The 16,768-nt window shown below is 43.9% G+C and overlaps 1 protein-coding gene across 2 annotated transcripts; it reads right to left on the bottom strand.

Annotated features, from left to right (window-relative positions):
* Positions 1-218: 218 nt before the first annotated feature.
* On the bottom strand, positions 219-16,699 carry LOC146495668 (CD109 antigen-like). 2 transcript variants are annotated; one of them, XM_085143580.1, is made up of 32 exons: positions 15,726-16,699; positions 15,443-15,597; positions 15,330-15,358; positions 15,007-15,240; positions 14,783-14,905; positions 14,653-14,692; positions 13,301-13,382; positions 13,128-13,218; positions 12,914-13,037; positions 12,727-12,836; positions 12,459-12,650; positions 12,157-12,258; positions 12,014-12,076; positions 11,602-11,772; positions 11,362-11,514; positions 9,837-9,903; positions 9,666-9,750; positions 9,472-9,589; positions 8,154-8,267; positions 7,740-7,958; positions 7,447-7,588; positions 6,863-7,039; positions 6,640-6,721; positions 6,306-6,537; positions 6,028-6,199; positions 5,736-5,926; positions 5,479-5,628; positions 5,327-5,392; positions 3,623-3,756; positions 3,049-3,205; positions 2,639-2,741; positions 219-2,567 (listed from the first exon to the last, which is right to left on the bottom strand). In XM_085143580.1, exons 1-32 carry the CDS (start codon positions 15,803-15,805, stop codon positions 2,380-2,382), a joined length of 4,146 nt encoding a protein of 1,381 aa, XP_084999706.1. In that variant the 5' UTR covers positions 15,806-16,699; the 3' UTR covers positions 219-2,379. The 2 variants fall into 2 exon arrangements, with proteins under 2 accessions (XP_084999706.1, XP_084999705.1); XM_085143579.1 differs by having other exon boundaries at positions 14,653-14,905.
* Between the last annotated feature and the right edge of the window lie 69 nt (positions 16,700-16,768).

The raw sequence follows: 16,768 nt of genomic DNA, 5'->3' as shown, positions 1-16,768 counted from the left end.
GCTGCCTGTCAGTTAAGGACACTAGCCCCTCGTTGGGCCTGACGCATAGTAAGTGCATGACATCATGGGCACCGCATGCGCTCCTGATCGTCTGTTTTCATAGCGTGACCCACGACACAGCAGGGTCATTCACTACGACCTTTGTGTGCGTGGAGTTTTCCCAGGCACGGTTAAAACATGCAGTAAAAAACGTATTATGTATTTCGATGCATCAACATTTCATCCTGTAACTTTGTTAAAATGCTCACGGGTGCATTTATTCTGAGCAGAGGAGTTTTATTCTAATATCAGCTCTCGGTATCATGAGAACTGCTGACTTTATTGGCAATATTAAATGTTAAAGAAACAAGACAAATGTAGCTTTTATGGCTCCAGCTGAACTTTGAGACTTTATTATGATAACAAGACTGCCATCTAGTGTTTGACACTCACAACTGCAGCTTTGGAGCTTTTTATGGAACAGCTTTCAGGTTAACGTGACGGTAACTGGTGAGGTTTACGTAAGTTTAGGTTAAACTGCTGAAAGCTCCTCTGTGCTGCCACACTTCAGTAATTTTGGATTATATAATGACTAAAAACAGCAACATGTGTGAGCATTAGGGGGAGGAGCCGGTGGGATAAGCACAAGAGCGTGCAGATACTAAGGATATGTGATGTACCGCACAAAAATGGAACGACAGGAGCTTTACCTTTAGCTTGGGAGGAATTAAGGCAAGGAAAGAATTTATGAGATCTTCTCACAGGCTGCACAACCAAAAGCTGAAGGTCCAGATGTGAGTCGGTTTCCTTTTTGTGGAACATCTAATGTTCTGCTTTTACTTATGAACCGAAAAGCTTCATCGTCCTGGAGGGAAACCACTTTGCCAATGAGCCTTTGAAAAAACATTTTACATAAAAACAGACGTGCATTTCCATTAAAATGAAAAAACTCTGATAGCTTATTAAAAGAAAGTGCAAGGTCAAAGGTCATGTTCAGCTTCAGATTTTATGCAGTAAGTGTTAAAGTGGTGTGAGTTACTGCCACTATAAAACAGATGAGCAGAAAGTTTATTAGAGTTTATGTTGTGCAAACTTAAACATGCATTTGTTCTGAGATACAGTAACAATAATTTTAACGATACCATCAGTAACGTCAAACCTGGTTACTTCCTGTTTCAGTGTACCTGCAAACTGAGTGAGGCGAGCGCTGCTTCACTCCAGCAGGTTATTCAACTGAATACCAACAGGGATTAAAAACATTAAAGCTACAAGTCAGACACTTGCTGCAAGTCTGCAGAGCTGTACAATAATCCTTTTTAGCATTAATATGACTCTGGGCAGCTCAGTGCATCTGCATCTCCTGCCAACAGAGACAACAGGGCACGTGTGCAAATGAGGGAAAACATCACCTTAATTTTTCTGTTTGCTACTATCGGCTACACTCCTTCATTTAATGGGTCATTTTTCTCAACTTATGGAATCATAGTAGCTTTAAAGAAGCTTTAAATGGAAATGCGTCTGTTTTAGATGGTATGTGTTAGATAAAAAGAAATGTAACACGTTTCCACAACCAGTCATTTCATATTCACATCTTTACAAAAAAGAAGACATTAACAGCAGAGAGCACTAAACAAAGGAACCGTCCACTGGATAGAACAAGGCCAAAATGAGTTTTGTATAAAAGACACATATATATCCAGTGCATATGAATGTGTGCGTCCAAGCCCATCTAACACAGTGGTCTCCAACATTTTTGCCCGACAATATTTTCATGGACCGGCCTTTAAGGTGTCGCGGATAAATACAACAAAATAAAATTAGTACCGGTGTTCTGACAAACCATCCTACTTTGGCAAAACGTCCTACTGTAAGTCGTTTATGCACATTTCTGCTGTCACAGAGTCATTCCAGCACCAATTTAAGTAGGTATGACGGTTTGCCACTTAACTTTGCCCATCAGAGTATGCTGGTAGCTCATATGCATACAGCCAGGATGGTTTTCCACTTCATTTTACCCGTTAACGTATGCTTGTAGGTAACATTCACAAAGGTAGCATGGTTTGGCACTTAATTTTACCGGTCAGAGTATGTGTGTAGCTGTTATTAACAAAGGTAGGATGATTTGTCACTGAATTTTGTGTTGTGCGCATGCGCAGAAACAACGGGTAGGATGGTTTGCCAGAACACCGGTACCGAAAAAAAGAAAATTTATTCATAACACACATGAAAAGACCCAGGAAAACCGAGTAAACGATCAAAACGATAACAAAATAACGCTGAAAACCGATAAAAACCCTGAAAACTATACATTTCACACCTGAGCTTCAACTCTCGCGGCCTGGTACCAAACGACTCACGGACCGGTACCGGTCCGAGGCCCGGGGGTTGGGGACCGCTGATCTAACCGACTAAAACAAGAAAAACAGTGAGCCCGAGAAACAGGCAGCTGAAGCTGCAGGCAGCCATCGACTGAGCGGACATGGTGATGGTGATTCCAGGCCTGCAGAGATCACAGTTTGCACCACAGAAGAAGCAGGAGTCCATGCCGGGCAGACCACGCGAACTGTACGTGCTCATCGCGTTTCTCGCTGAAATTAAAAATATGATCATTCACATTATATATTTGTTTAAAAACGACACCATTCACAGTCGTACTCACTTGGCTCGTAGTAGTCGTAAACGCGTGCCACAGCGTCGTGCACGCGGGCCACTTTGTAGTTTCTGACGAGGGGAAGGTTGATACAAACCTCGGACTTGTTGAGCTGCAAACGACACCAGAATAACGTCACAGCGCACGCGATGTAATCGGATTCCTGCTATTTTATCAACATGCATTTTCATTTAATGTAGGAAACCAGTGCTGGTGAAGCCTTGCAGGCAAATGTTTGAAGAAACAAAACATGTTTGCTGCTCCAAAGTAACAGAAACTGCTTCCCTACAATGTGAATTCTAACACGGGCGTGTTGGTGCCGATGACCTGACAAAGGGTTAATATCACACCAAATAATACGCTTAGAGCGGGTTTTAAAGCTTCACGCTGATTCCTGTTAGGCTGCTTCAAACACTTACTGAATCCAGGTACAGGATGACTTTCTCAGGTGCCGTCTCCACCTTCCTGATAACAGCTGATTGGACAGCAGCCTCAGGAGAGAGTGTGAAGCCGCTGAGCAGGCCTACATCCAGTATAACCATACCTGTGTGAGGTATCGGCTGACTGTCCTTTAATCTGGAGAGGACAACATTTTCAGAGTGTTTAACATACATAGTAACCAAATGATGATAAATCGTTTTGTCTGCGTAGGTTCTCAGTCATCCAGCTCATAGTAATGATGTTTCACCTCAAAACATCTTCAAGAAACTTGAGTTGCTTTTGTTTTCAAGCTCCTTGGATCTTCTTTTACCTCCCTTTAGGGGGGCCACAGCAGGTCATCGGCCTCCATCTCCCCCTGTCCCAGCATCCTCCCCCGTCACACTAACCCTCTGCACGTGTCCAAACCATCTCAGCTGTGCCTTTCTGACTAACTCAGAAGAGCAAAATCCGATCTGTCCCTCTGAGCTACTCATTTCTAATCCATCCTTTCAGGCTGGCTTAACCAAATAAAGATAAACATTGAAACGTACTGTCCATGTGTGAACCGCTCACCTCGTGCATACAGACAACGTCATGCGGTCGCTGCCATCAGCGGCATCGACGCGTAATGAGAAAGCTTCCTCGTCCGCAGCTTGCTGGTGGTTCTCTGCAAAAGTTTCCCTCTCCAAGTGGTAAAAGACGTTCAGCTGTAGTCATGGAAACAGTTACAAATGTTTGATTATCGATTAAAAGCTGAAGTATACAGTTTAGGGATGCAACGATACCAATTTTCTCAAACCGATACGATACCGATACTTGGATCTGAGTACTTGCCGATACAGAGTACAAAAACCGATACTTCAGAATAATAAATAAACACTTCTGTTTGGAATAAAATAAATACAAATTAGGTTTGCGAATAAAATAAACGTTTAAATTGTTGCAGAGTGTCCATATTGTAAACAAACAAACAAAATAACGATTGATTGCTCGTATTTAAACTGCTATAAGTCACTTGTTGGGCTATAATATGTGAAACATATGTCAAATGCATCCCTCGTGGATGACATAAAGTCATCTTGAGCCACAAACAACATTCGTGTAACAAGGTAGAAGCCGCAATCAGTCTTTGGCAGTGACTTTTATATAACCTTTATTTATGCAGTTAAAAAAAAATCTCATTAACATTAAAAATGTCTTTTGTAAGAGTAAGTTGGCCAAGAGGACAGCAGAAATGGCAGCAAATATTACAATAGTTCTGTAAAATATTTTAAGTGGGGATAAAGGACCGGATTGGTTATAATGTAAGTACAATAACACAGAGTTGTAAAGATACTTGAAAAACAGATTATTTTTAAATTCTCTATATAACCGCTTTGTAAACCCTGTTCACCGAAGTCTATTTACGAACATACGCAAAGATATTACACAGAAAAAATACACAGAAACATTAGAAATCACTTTTTGGCAGACAATCACTTTTTGGCACAACACCGGCATTGGCTGGTCATCCAGAGCGATAAAATGAGTCGAGCCTCTGTTATTTTAACTGCCCGTGGATTTTCTCTTGACATTTTTCTTCGCTTTTCCAAAACCTGAGTTAAAGTTGGCTGTTCCACACTGCTGACATTTTGTTTAGCCTAGCTACAGCAGCCTCCAGTTTCTCTTTTTTATCTGGAGCCGCCAGTCTCACTCGCCTAACCCTGTGCTTGTTTAGCGCGGGATGTCCCCCTAGTGGCCAATCTAAAAACTACAACAGAAATGCCACCCTCTGATTAATGAAATAAGTTAGTATCGGTTCATGGTATCGGTTAACTTTTACGAGTATGAGTACACACACATTTTACAGTATCGGCCCCGATAACCGATACCAGTATTGGTATCGGTGCATCCCTAATACAGTTAAAAGAAAAAACAAAAACTAACAGCACAACAGAGAGATTAACCTTTCACCTCAGTTCTCCTCTCAGCGATTTTATCTGCAGTGCAGACGGGTGCTGTCTGATGTTAATTGCTTGGGATGCATTATGATGCAGCATTTTCATTTATTTAGCATTTATGATGCACAACGTTGTGCTAAGAGAAGCTGCACAGCTGCTGCAGTTTATGCTGCTCGCGCGCTGGTGGTTAAACCGTCTGTCGAGCTCAGCGCGATGGAGGAAACATTCCTGATGTGTAAGGGCGACTTCCAGTTTCTCATCAAATCTGCACCTTACAAATAATTCCTGAAACGGAACCACGGCGGTCCACAGAAACAGAGAAGCCGTACAACTGCACCTGAAACGTGGCAAAGCCTCTGCCTTCCATGTCTATTTTTAGATGCAGATCGTTTTGCGCAGGAATCTGAGAAACACGAAATGAAAATTGGAGATTAAATAAATTTCAGTTACTGTACGTATCGACCATCTAACGCCAGGTAATGGATGCACCTCTTGGCTTTGATATGTTCGGTAGTTGGTGGAGTTGATTCGAAACAGCGATGAAGATTCTGGAGAAGACACGCTGACCATGAGGTTGATGGCGTTGGCGCCGCTGAACGCTGCGTAGGAAGCCAGCGCCTGGAGAGCTACTACTGTGTCCTGAGGAAGGAAACAGAAAATCGTGGATAAATATCGACTTTAGGGGCAGAATGTGGGAATATTTGTTCATGGCGGAGCGAAAATATGCTATATATCTGTACACACACCTGTGTTGATCCGTAGCCTCCTAGATGGTTTCTCTGTGTGCTTAACCACTTCATTTGTGTAATGCCATCGAAGAGTGAGCCACGGTTGATGTGAGCTAGCAGCACATACGAGGACATCTCGATCTGTGCCGAGGGCAGCTTCTGGTCACGTGACCTCAGGCCTGCAGACGAGCTCCACATCATCACTCCACCTAAGAGAACAACCACAGGCTAACTGACACGGCCGCTGTATAAGTCGGTAAATAAGGATGTTGCTGTTTTTATAAAAGCTTCAGATAGAAAAAAGAGTCACTGATGTAGTCCGCTCGCTTGCTGAGTTGGGTCAGTGCGGTGAAAGAGACGGGACTGTTGACCAAAGCTAACGCGTAAGCCGTCAGACACAGGCTGTAGTTGCTGATCACATCACCGGACACTTTGTCCTCCAGGTACTTTCTGGCCAGAGACACACTGGCTTCGTGCGTCTCCTTCACACAGAGAAACCAACACAGTATTATTAGCATCCGCAGACATCCCGTCCATTTAACTAGCAGCTTCTAGAAAGCTTAAAAATAGATTTCTTCCTTAACTCACTTTGTAGATTTCATTCTGCATAAGTGCAATCAGGACATAAGCCGTCAGCGCCACCGGGCCCTTATCCAGCCCTCCCTGCATCTCGGTGTGGATCAGTCTGCCCGCCTCACTGAACTCTCCTTGGGGGCCCTGGCGTTTTAAGAGCCAGGACACGGCCCTGTCCAGGACGCTCTGGTGTATCTTCACGTAGGGCTGAGCCTGGAGGAAGCAGCGCAGCACAAAGGCCGTCAGCCTGGATCCAGAGAAAGAAGAGAGGCGAGAGAAGAAGGAGCATCAGCAAAATTGTGATTTTAGAGAAAACATTTATGAAAATAGACAACACGGGTGAACTTACCATGTGCTGCCAGAGGTGTCGCTGTTTCCAAAAGCACTGAAGGAACCGTCTTCTCTCTGGTAGGACAACTGTTTCTGATAACCTTACAGCAAAAAGCAAAAAGGCTTGTGACAAACGCCTTAATGGGCTCAGAGAACCTCAAATTTAACACTCAGAAGACGTTCTTATATATTGTGATAACTAGTTCTCCAGGTCAGTGATCTTTATGAGTGACCAATCTAACCTTTCATCATGTAAGCTCGAGCCTTGCTCCTGAGCTCTTGGTCATCCTGGTTTGTAGTGTCCAGGTACTGGGTAACATATACACTTGGAGCAAAGTGGATCATGTTCTGTTCCCCACATCCAAGCGGCAGCTGAACCAGTGAACCCAAGTTGTTGATGGACAAAGCCAGGATGTCGCCTGTGAGAAGCAGCAGGACAGAGGATGGAAAGATTTAACGGATGAACAACACGTTTGTTTTTGAGCAATCTGAGCTGGAAGGTGAGGCTGGAATGGGAACAGAAAGAGTCTCGTTCACCAGACGAGTGTTCAAATAACTTTTGAATGGAGTATTTTTTTAAATGGGCACCTTGAAAGTCGGGGAAGTGGCTTAAATGACACGTTACAGAAGCCTCACTGAGCAGGAAGCCGTACTTCTGCAAGATGAAACGTTTATCCTGCAGCTGACTATCAAGACAAGCGCCGAACCTGAAATCTATAGCTGAGGAAAATCCCGACGCTTGCTTTTCTGCTACGATGCACGCCTAAATGACTCAACGTAAACAAACTGCATGCACGAACAGTAAGAGGACAAACGGCAGACTTACCAGCCAGCACCACACGGGCCCTCTGACTGCCGGGCACCACATTTGGGGGGAAGGAGAAGGAGAGGGCTGTGGATTTGTTCCGTTTCTCCGGTTCCATCTCCAGGAATAGCGTCTGAGAGAAGTGCTGTTCAACTCCCTCGGGCTTCAGGAACATGGAAGCATTTCAGTGTTATGATGGGAATAACTGTGCCGCATAGCACGTTGTATTTTTTTGTACCATTCTTAATAAGTTCAAAAGCACATCATGTTGCAGGCACCGTCCTACGCTCAGACATCTCCCTGCTTTATCGTACCTTCACCATCACTCTCCAAACAAGACTGTCTGAGGCCTCTGCAGACACGGCATCCACAGATATCTCCACCTCACCCAGAGCCAAAGGCCTCACAGGGAACAGAGCTGAAGCAGAGCCGTGACTCTGCACGGTGACTTTCTGAGCGTTGATAACAGACGCGTCTTTTCGGTGTGTCAGAACAAACTCAAAGGACTTGCTCTGTGCTAGCAGCACGATGACCTACATATGCAGAGAAATGTATGACAGCAAAGCGCAAGCTTTAAAAACAGGGAAAATATGCGGCTCAGAAATGATGGAAGTGAGCAATAATTCATGCGACGGGGAGCGACTCGGATCTGTGTCGATAGATGTCAGATTCTTTACCAAACTCGGCTTTATTCAGCTACAATGTACCACAAAGTGCGTCCTACATACATCCATCTCCTGCTCCAAATGGTTGATGATCTTCACTTCCAACACAATCTCCTCTCCTCTGATGAGGAGTGACGGGGCGCCCAGAGACAAGGAAAAGTCTTTGGAGACAGTCAGCTGTCGATGAAACAACAGAGAGTTATTAAGAAGGTCGGGGAAGATAACTCAGTTCGTAAAGAAGGAAACATGAATAGCAGAAATGTGAAGAGTGTTTTGTTACCTTTTTTTTTTTTTAACATTTATTTATTGGTTTTAACCGGTTTTACATAGTGCACCGTGAGCAAAAAAAATTTTTTTTTTTAAAAAATAAAAAAATAAAGAAGTAAAAAAAAAATAATAATAAAAACAAAACCACAACAACAACAGAAACAACATAATAATAGAAACAAAAACAAAGCAAACCATAACAAAAGGGAAGGACAGATATACAAATCAAGTTAGTTTCAGGCTGTTAAGTCCACAGTGTGCACGCTGCAGTTCTCCAGAAAGTTGTAGAATTTTGACCATATAGCCCAAAACTTATCCAGTTTATTTCTTAATGTATAAGTTATTTTCTCCATAGATAGTACAGATGTCAGTCCATTAAGCCATTGAGATAGTCCACATATTTTTTGATTTTTCCAGCACATACAGCGCTTAGCTTCCAGAAGTCCAATCGTTAACAGAGCTCTATTGTTTGCAGCAGGTACAAAATTATTCAGGTATATATTTAAAATACATATTTTGGGATGAAGTGGAATCACATCACCAATAATTTGACTCAAAAGATTTATTACCTTTTCCCAAAAAAATTTCACATGTGGACACTCCCATATACAGTGAAATAAAGCGCCCCTGTCCACTCCACACTTAATACAGGTGTCTGGGATGTTTGAGTTAAAATGATGCATTTTTGACAGAGTAATATATTGTCTTGTTAACCATTTATATTGAAGTAGCCGAGATTGCACATTAATTGTCTGACTCTGGGCCAAGAAGCATGATTTATACCCCTCATCATCAGATAGATCCATTTGCAAATCATTCCTCCAAGCCTCTAAAATAGACTGTGATGATTCTTTGGAATTTTCCATAAATAATTTGTACAATGCAGAAACTTGGCCTCTCCCATTTAGATGCTTTATAACAGTGTTCTCTAGAGAGGAGTAGGTGGGGATTTCTAAGCTGTTACCTTGTGTGGTTAAGATAAAATTTCTTAATTGAAGAAATTTAAAAAAAAATGTTTGACAGGAATAGAAAAAGTACTTCTAATTTCTTCAAAAGACATAAGAGTATTATTCCTAAATATATCAGACACTTTTACTTTCACATGTTTTGTTACCTTTTGCAGCACAGGAGTGAAGCCCAAGCCCAGGTTCTCTGACATCACCAGTGCTAAAGCTCCCATAGAGGTAATGCCATCTGGAACGAGTATTTTCTCACTTGTCCAAGTCCGATTGCTGAGAGACAGGAAAAAGCAGCAATATTCAGTGAACTAATGGATCAGATGAGTCTCCTTCCCCTCTCAGCCCTTACCTAACATTAGTGTCCAACCACAGCAAAGCTTCAGCACCGTCCATCCAGTGGTGCCAGGCCTTGTGTACCTCTGGGGCTTGTCCTTCTGAAAGCCATGAGATTGGAGTTATAGCACTGAAGATGCGAAGTCAAGTCAGTATCGTAACAAAAAAAAAACCCCAGCAATTTTACCATTTTTAGGTCCAGGCTGGTTTTTCCTGTATAATCTCGTATTGGTCAGGATCTTAAGATCACGGTCCTGTGGTGGGACAGGAAGAGGAAAAATGGGTAACAGCGAATCTGTTTGGGTGAGAAAGTTTTTAGATGGATCGTTGTCAGATCAGCACATGAGTTAGAAGTCAGTGTGATGTAAAGTCTTAGGCTACGTTCACTCTGCAGGTCTTGATGCTCAATTCCGATTTTTTGATCAAATCCGATTTTCTTGTCTGCTCGTTCACACTACAAATAAAATGCGACAGCAAACGCGCTCTAGTGTGAACGCTCAAAGCGGCCGCATGCGCAAAAGAAGACGTCACACACAACGCGCTCTGTTTAGACCCAGAGCAACAGTATTGTTTGACTGATGGCCTTAATATAAAGACTTCGGACTTTACGTTTCCCAATTTTTGCTTTAAGTTATTTTGTTATTTACATAATAATGTAAATAACCTAATAATGATCCTTATTGCTGTTTTAGAGGAGCGGAGCTTCAAAGGATAGTTGCAGATTTCTGTCAGAATCTGCAGATTATACAGAACAAATAAAATGTTCACGTTTCTCCAACGTTTCACCGGATGTCCAGGAAGCGTTCACGATGTCTTCTCCGGCGCTGATAGTTGGCGTCTGTCTTGTGTCAGTGACGTAAAAGACGGATTTAATGCGACGTGACCATCAAACGGCAGCTTTCTAAAACATCGGATATGTATCGGATTCAGTACCACATACGAAACCAGATCGGATTTGAAAATATCGGATTTGTGCCGTTCACACTGTCACACCATGATCGGATAGATGGTCGCAGAGGGTCAAAAAAGTCGGATTTGATGCGCTTTCGCCTGCAGTGTGAACGTAGCCAAAGCGTCTTTATAGAAATCTGAGGGGATCGCAGTTTTTAAATGATCTATTCTACCACACACACACACCTACACTCTCTCTCACACACACACACACACACACACCTACACTCTCAAACACACACACTCTCACTCTCACACACACACACCTACACTCTCACACTCACACCTACACACACACACACCTACACTCTCACACTCACACCTACACACACACACACCTACACTCTCACACACACACACACACACTCTACAGGCTGTCAGGGCTTTGGAGGTGAGAGCAGGTGACGCTTTGTTTCCTCTGTTGCAGCGATCCATAAGCCTCAGGTCCTGAATCCAGAGCACTAAGGTTACCAGCTCTTAGAAACAGGAGTCACCTCCTAACAAAGCAGACAGATACGTTATATCTGGACGAGCCGGTTTAAGTGATCACTTTTCCAATTTCCATGCAGCATCTAACTGGGAACAGTGTGCCAGGTGACTGGGGTGACTGGGAGAACAAATGAAGGAAATCCTGCGGCATGGACAGGTGACTTTCTGACGAAGGTTCGCAGGAGCTCGTGTTTCACAGATGAATTTTAAGCTTTTGTCTGCAGACATAATCAGCATTTCTACAGAAGGAAGCAGGGTTACTGCGGTCATACCCCTTCCTCTTTAAAGGTCAGATCAGGCTGCAGGGCGTCATCGCGTGTCCCCATTACCGTGACTGCGAGCTGAGACCTGGATTCAAGACCGGTCACTGTCAGCGATACCTGCTCGCCTGGCTGGGCCCTTTCACTGCTCCAGTTCAATGACACCTGAAGCACGAACAGAGTACGGCACAGGATGAAGAGCATTACAGTTGGGAATTCATTAGAGCAATATAATAAAACGAGATCCTGTACATAGCTGTCTTGACTGATGGATATTTGTGCCGCGTCGCTGATAATCTCGCCGTCAGACAGGATGCAGTAAACGGTGACACAGGCCGCAGGGGCCCAGGACAGCGCTGGGGTCAGAGAGAAGGACGAGGAGTTTCGGGTCCCAGCAGCTACCACCTGACCTTTAGAGCTCACCTACAAAATGCAAACATCACTAAATCATTGTTGGGTTGAAGAAGTGTCACGGAGAGGCGCACAACTTCCCGTAACGGTGCTTAAACACACACATAGTACTCAACACAACAAAGCCACAGAAATGACACTTACATGCTGGCCACTGTAAGATTAATTTTACTTTACAATATGTTGCATTTTGTCCTTAATGCAGAAAAGATGCAGAAAATAAAATGCACACACTGTATTTAACCCAACATACCACGAAGTGAAGCCTGGTCAGGTTAAAGGTGCTCTCTACATTTATCTGCAGAGGCAATCCAATCTGAAAGTTAAATAAATATAGTTACATTTTGGATACATGCAGCTGTGATATATTAAAAATATTAACTTTGTATATAATACCTGTGCAGATGTGTTGCCGGGGGCGATCTGAACATACGAGTTGCTCGGAGAGGAGAAGTTGTTGGAAACCTTCAGAGTCTCCTCACTGGACTGAAATCTGGCCTAAAAATCAGTATTTACAGCAGTAAGATAAAGAAAATGTGCACTTATGAACTGATGTTCTCCATCTTTCTTTGTTCTTCTGAAAACATCAGAGGTCGTGTTTTTAATTTAAGTCATTTCTCTTAAATTTAATGTCATATTTACGCTACTGAAACTCTGAAAAAGTCCAGCTTTGCGTGTTGGAGAATTACATCACTGACCTGAATAAAGAGCGTCACAACTTGAGCCTGTAATTTAAACCTGATGCGGACGTCCCCGTCCTCAGACACAGGAAGTATGAGAGCTGTGGGTTCTGCGTTTTTCACAGACGTTATCTGATTGATTTGAACCACAGCGGAGTGCTTTAGATCCACCGAGCTGAGCGGCTTCCTGTCGTATCTTGAGATCCTGAGCTGTGAAACAGAGGAGGCACTAATACTGTGTCCAAAAGGCTCTGGCATGTGAGTTATGATAATAATAATAACTCACGTTGGTAGAGAAGTGTAACGACGGCTTTAGCGTGGGTGGAAAATGGTGGAATGTGAGCTGGAATACGTTCTGCATCAGGTGGACTTTCACGGTTTTGTTCACTTTAAACCCTTAACAAAGAATATTATGTTGTTTGGTGAAGTTAAAGTTATTATACTTGCAGCTGGTTTATTAAAACGCGTCATACCTGTGGTGCTGTCGTTAACAGAGACGGTAACGTGCACAGTGGGACGACCGTCACTGCTAACTGATGACGTATGCAGAGCCTGGAGTTGATCGTTGCTGAAGAAAAACCGTGTTGATCCGTAGAACTGAAAGAGAAGCTTATAGTTTCTATTCCTGTTTCAGTTTATGATTAAAGACATGAAAAACTGAAGAAACGGGGACACGAAGAGCTTCACCTCTTTAGTTTGCATAGCAGAGGTCGTGTTGCTCATCGCAGACTCCAGAGAAACAACTAATGTTCCACCTAAGGGTCGTCCACCGGGATACCTACATGGAAAAACACACTAATACTGCTTCACTTATATGTATGAAAATATGATATTGGCTGAAATGATCCAGATGAGCTCACAGTGCTCTCACTGATCCTGAGACGTCGTCTCCAGCAAGGATGTGCGACGGCGTCTTGATCAGAACGTCAAAGTGCGGGCGCTCTGTGAGACAGGATGGTCATCTCAGTTTAATCCTAGTTTACCAAGAACAAAGCACTGCAGAAGTGGACTCTGGGAAAATTACAAGCTGATTTAAAAGAAGATCCGTCAAAACGAAAATGTCAGCGAGTGGCGTGACAGGAAGCTCGCCAAAGGGAACAGACGTTCCCATTTGGGAACTGTGACTTTAAGTCATTTAGAAAACGTGGCGATTCTGCAGCAGGGGTGTCAAATATAAAGCCTGGGGGCCAGAATCGGCCCGTCAAAGACTACAGTTGACCCGACAGGATGAAAATATGAAAGAGGGCATCAATTTGAGCCCAAAGAATCAGGCTGACAGATTTCCTTCATTTACTACAGCAGCATGTGGTTGGAACTGCATGTCTATTTTTCCTATATCTAAATATTTCAGGGATCAAATGTGCAGCGACACCGACAGAAAGAGTTTCACTGGTCCGACCACTTCAGGTCACAGCGAGCTGTTGGTGGCTCACAATGCAAAATGAGTTTGACATTCCCGTTTTAGAGGGAAAGTCAAGGCATCGTGAAAGGATTTGGATAAATCCTAGGCATTAAATGTAATAGGAATCCTACGGAGCCCCGCAGGGGACATGGGAGAAAAAAAATTAAGACGGACTTAATTTTCTCGCAAAAAAAATCAAGTCCTAATATCTCGCAAAAACTTTTGCGAGATCTCGCAAAAGTTTTAGCCGCATTCTTCGGAGGCTGCCAGCTCGAAGCCGACCGGGAGGTCGAGGCACGATGTGCCGGGAAAGCGGTGTTCCTCCCGGCTGTAGTAGGTCTCGACCTCCCGTTAGCTTCGAGCTAGTGGATGTCAGATCTCCGAAAACGTCGGAGCACTTTTGCAAATATGTGATGTCTTGTAAACCGAGCAGATATCTGACGTTTACACAACTACAGTCACGCCTCAAAATATCTTAAAAGTGTATTTTGTGACCCAGAAAGAGGAATATTACAACTAAGTAGCTGCCGCCATTGTTGGAATTCAACTTTTGCGAAATCTCGCAAAAGTTTTGCGAGATCCCAAGTTGGTTTTGCGAGATCCCGAGTTAGTTTTGCGAGATCTCGCAAAAGTCCGTCTTAATTGTTTTTTCTCCCATGTCCCCTGCGGGGCTCCGTAGAATCCATCCAGCTAATGATTCACTCTGAACCTCTGATGTTGTTCAGGTCAACCACTGCTGTCTATCCTCAAACTGACCGATCGAACATAAACCATCACGATCATACTGGAATAAATCGATATGCACGTTACCATGAAGCTCCACAACAAACTGCTTCTCGTCAGTCACACCCTGCATGTAAGAAGAGGGAAGCTCGGATGAGAAGATATTCCTTCTTATTCCATCACAGCGTGCAAAAGGGGAAAACAACAACAACCCTACATTCACAGTAGCTGCGATCACCCAGCGTCCAAGAGCAGCCGTCTGGGACAAAGGGAATTCTCGCAACACGATGCCCAGATTGGCCGTGGACTCCCACCTGTCAACGATATTCCCACTGGGATCCTGCATGTAAGAAAGGAATATCAGTCAAGGTCCCAGCGAGCAATGAAAACAGAACAGAGTTCCTCTGGCGTTGTTCTTTCACACAGACAATAGAGACGCACCCGCACAGAGAGATCCACGCTGCCCTTGTACGGATAGTTATCCAGATGAACACACATGGCTCTGACTTTGACTGTGTCCCCTGGATGGTAGCGGGATCTGTCAGTTTGGATGAAGGTGGACACATTCCTGGGATTGAAGGTTAGGGTGGTGGTGTTGGTGAAAAGGACACTGTTTCCTTTGTAGCCCCGCACCGTCAGGTTTAAGAGGGAATTCTGGGTTAAGGAGTCAGGAATCTGGAGCGATGACATAAGTGTAACTGTGATCCCAGTCGGAAAGACTTTTTTCCTCTACTGCCGTGAGAAGAAATAAAAACTATACTTACAGGAGGAAGCGTGAGGACTCTCGTCAAACCTTTAAAACAGAATGACCTTTTAACCCTCCCGAAAGTTAAGAGAAACTAATTCAAGCTTGAGTCGGCTTGTGACTGCACATCACCTTCTTGGAAGTCTTCGGTCAGCGACACTTTGGTGCTTCCACGTCCCAGTTCAGCCGTCACCGTGCCCGGGAAGTCTCCGAACACGGTGACGGCCAGAGGAGTTGGCGTGCCAGCGTGCACCACCTCTGGACCTGAGATCAGATACAACGTAGCACTGGCACAGAGGAAAGAAAGGTGCGTTACTGATGAACGTGGTTGTGCGCCATCAACTCATTCACGAATGCAGGCGTTCTCGTTCAGGAAACGAACGCGACTCCCTTCATACCAAATTCCACCACTTACCTGGATGAATTCTGCGTCCGACCAGAAACGGCAAAACTCACAACTTTCAAACAAACAGCTAGGGTCCGGATCGCGTTCATGTTCACAGTCACGCTTCGAATGTTTGCTTCTGACAGCAAACGCTTCACCTGTACCTGAGTGGCCAAGCTCCTCCTCCTGTCCTCCTGCCAGGGCCCCAGGGGGCTGCTCTCACACGCATAGGAAGATTGGGAATCATATCACACGCAGGACACAAAGCATAGCAGGGGGTGTTCACACACTCGACACCTTTGCCTGGGGAGAGACCAGCATCATTTATCCGTGGAGACAATTCCAATCCACTTCCAAAGCCCGGAGAGACACACCGAGGTGTTATTGTATCCATAGCAAGGAGATAATCTCAAATGTCACAAGGAACAGAAAACTGCATGTGTATTGGACACAAAACGACCATATTATTTGAAACCACCAATCAAATCTATTGTTTTAGGAAATATTTTGCTACATTACAGGACTCTGTGGGCTACTAATTGAATACAAAGCCATATTAGCCCAATTCAGCTTTGTAATAAACAGGCTTGACATTTTAATTATCTCGTGACAACAAAGGACGACAGGCTGGCAGTGGGTGTTGCGTCTCTGGAGGAAGTGATGAGACTGATCCGACAGTTGTCTGAAACCCTCGCTCTCCGCTGATCTCAGGCGCTTTCACACAATGACTTTTGTCTTCATAATTGCTTGTTTAGAAGTTTGCAGACATAAATACAGGTTGGAGAAAGAAAACGAGGTAAAAATAGCATCGCGGTGATTATGAGTTGACATGATGGGTGCAACACTGACCGTGCTGTAGCCACTAAGTGGCAATTAGATTTTTTTACTGAGGAATAGCAGCATGATGCAGGCAAACAGAAGCATGCATAAGCTTATATTCACCAGCAGGTGGCAGTAAAGCCAAGGTTAAGCCGATTTCAAACACGAGCTCCTCCCAGTTCAAAACAGAAGAGATGAGTGTTGAGCCAAAAGCCCATAAATGGATTTTCGTGTCCGTTCTTTTCTAACAGTGG

This window comes from Neolamprologus multifasciatus, chromosome 19 (genome assembly GCF_963576455.1).
Source record: "Neolamprologus multifasciatus chromosome 19, fNeoMul1.2, whole genome shotgun sequence".
In the NCBI taxonomy this organism is placed as follows: domain Eukaryota; kingdom Metazoa; phylum Chordata; class Actinopteri; order Cichliformes; family Cichlidae; genus Neolamprologus; species Neolamprologus multifasciatus.
This window is presented reverse-complemented; position numbering and strand designations above follow the sequence as displayed.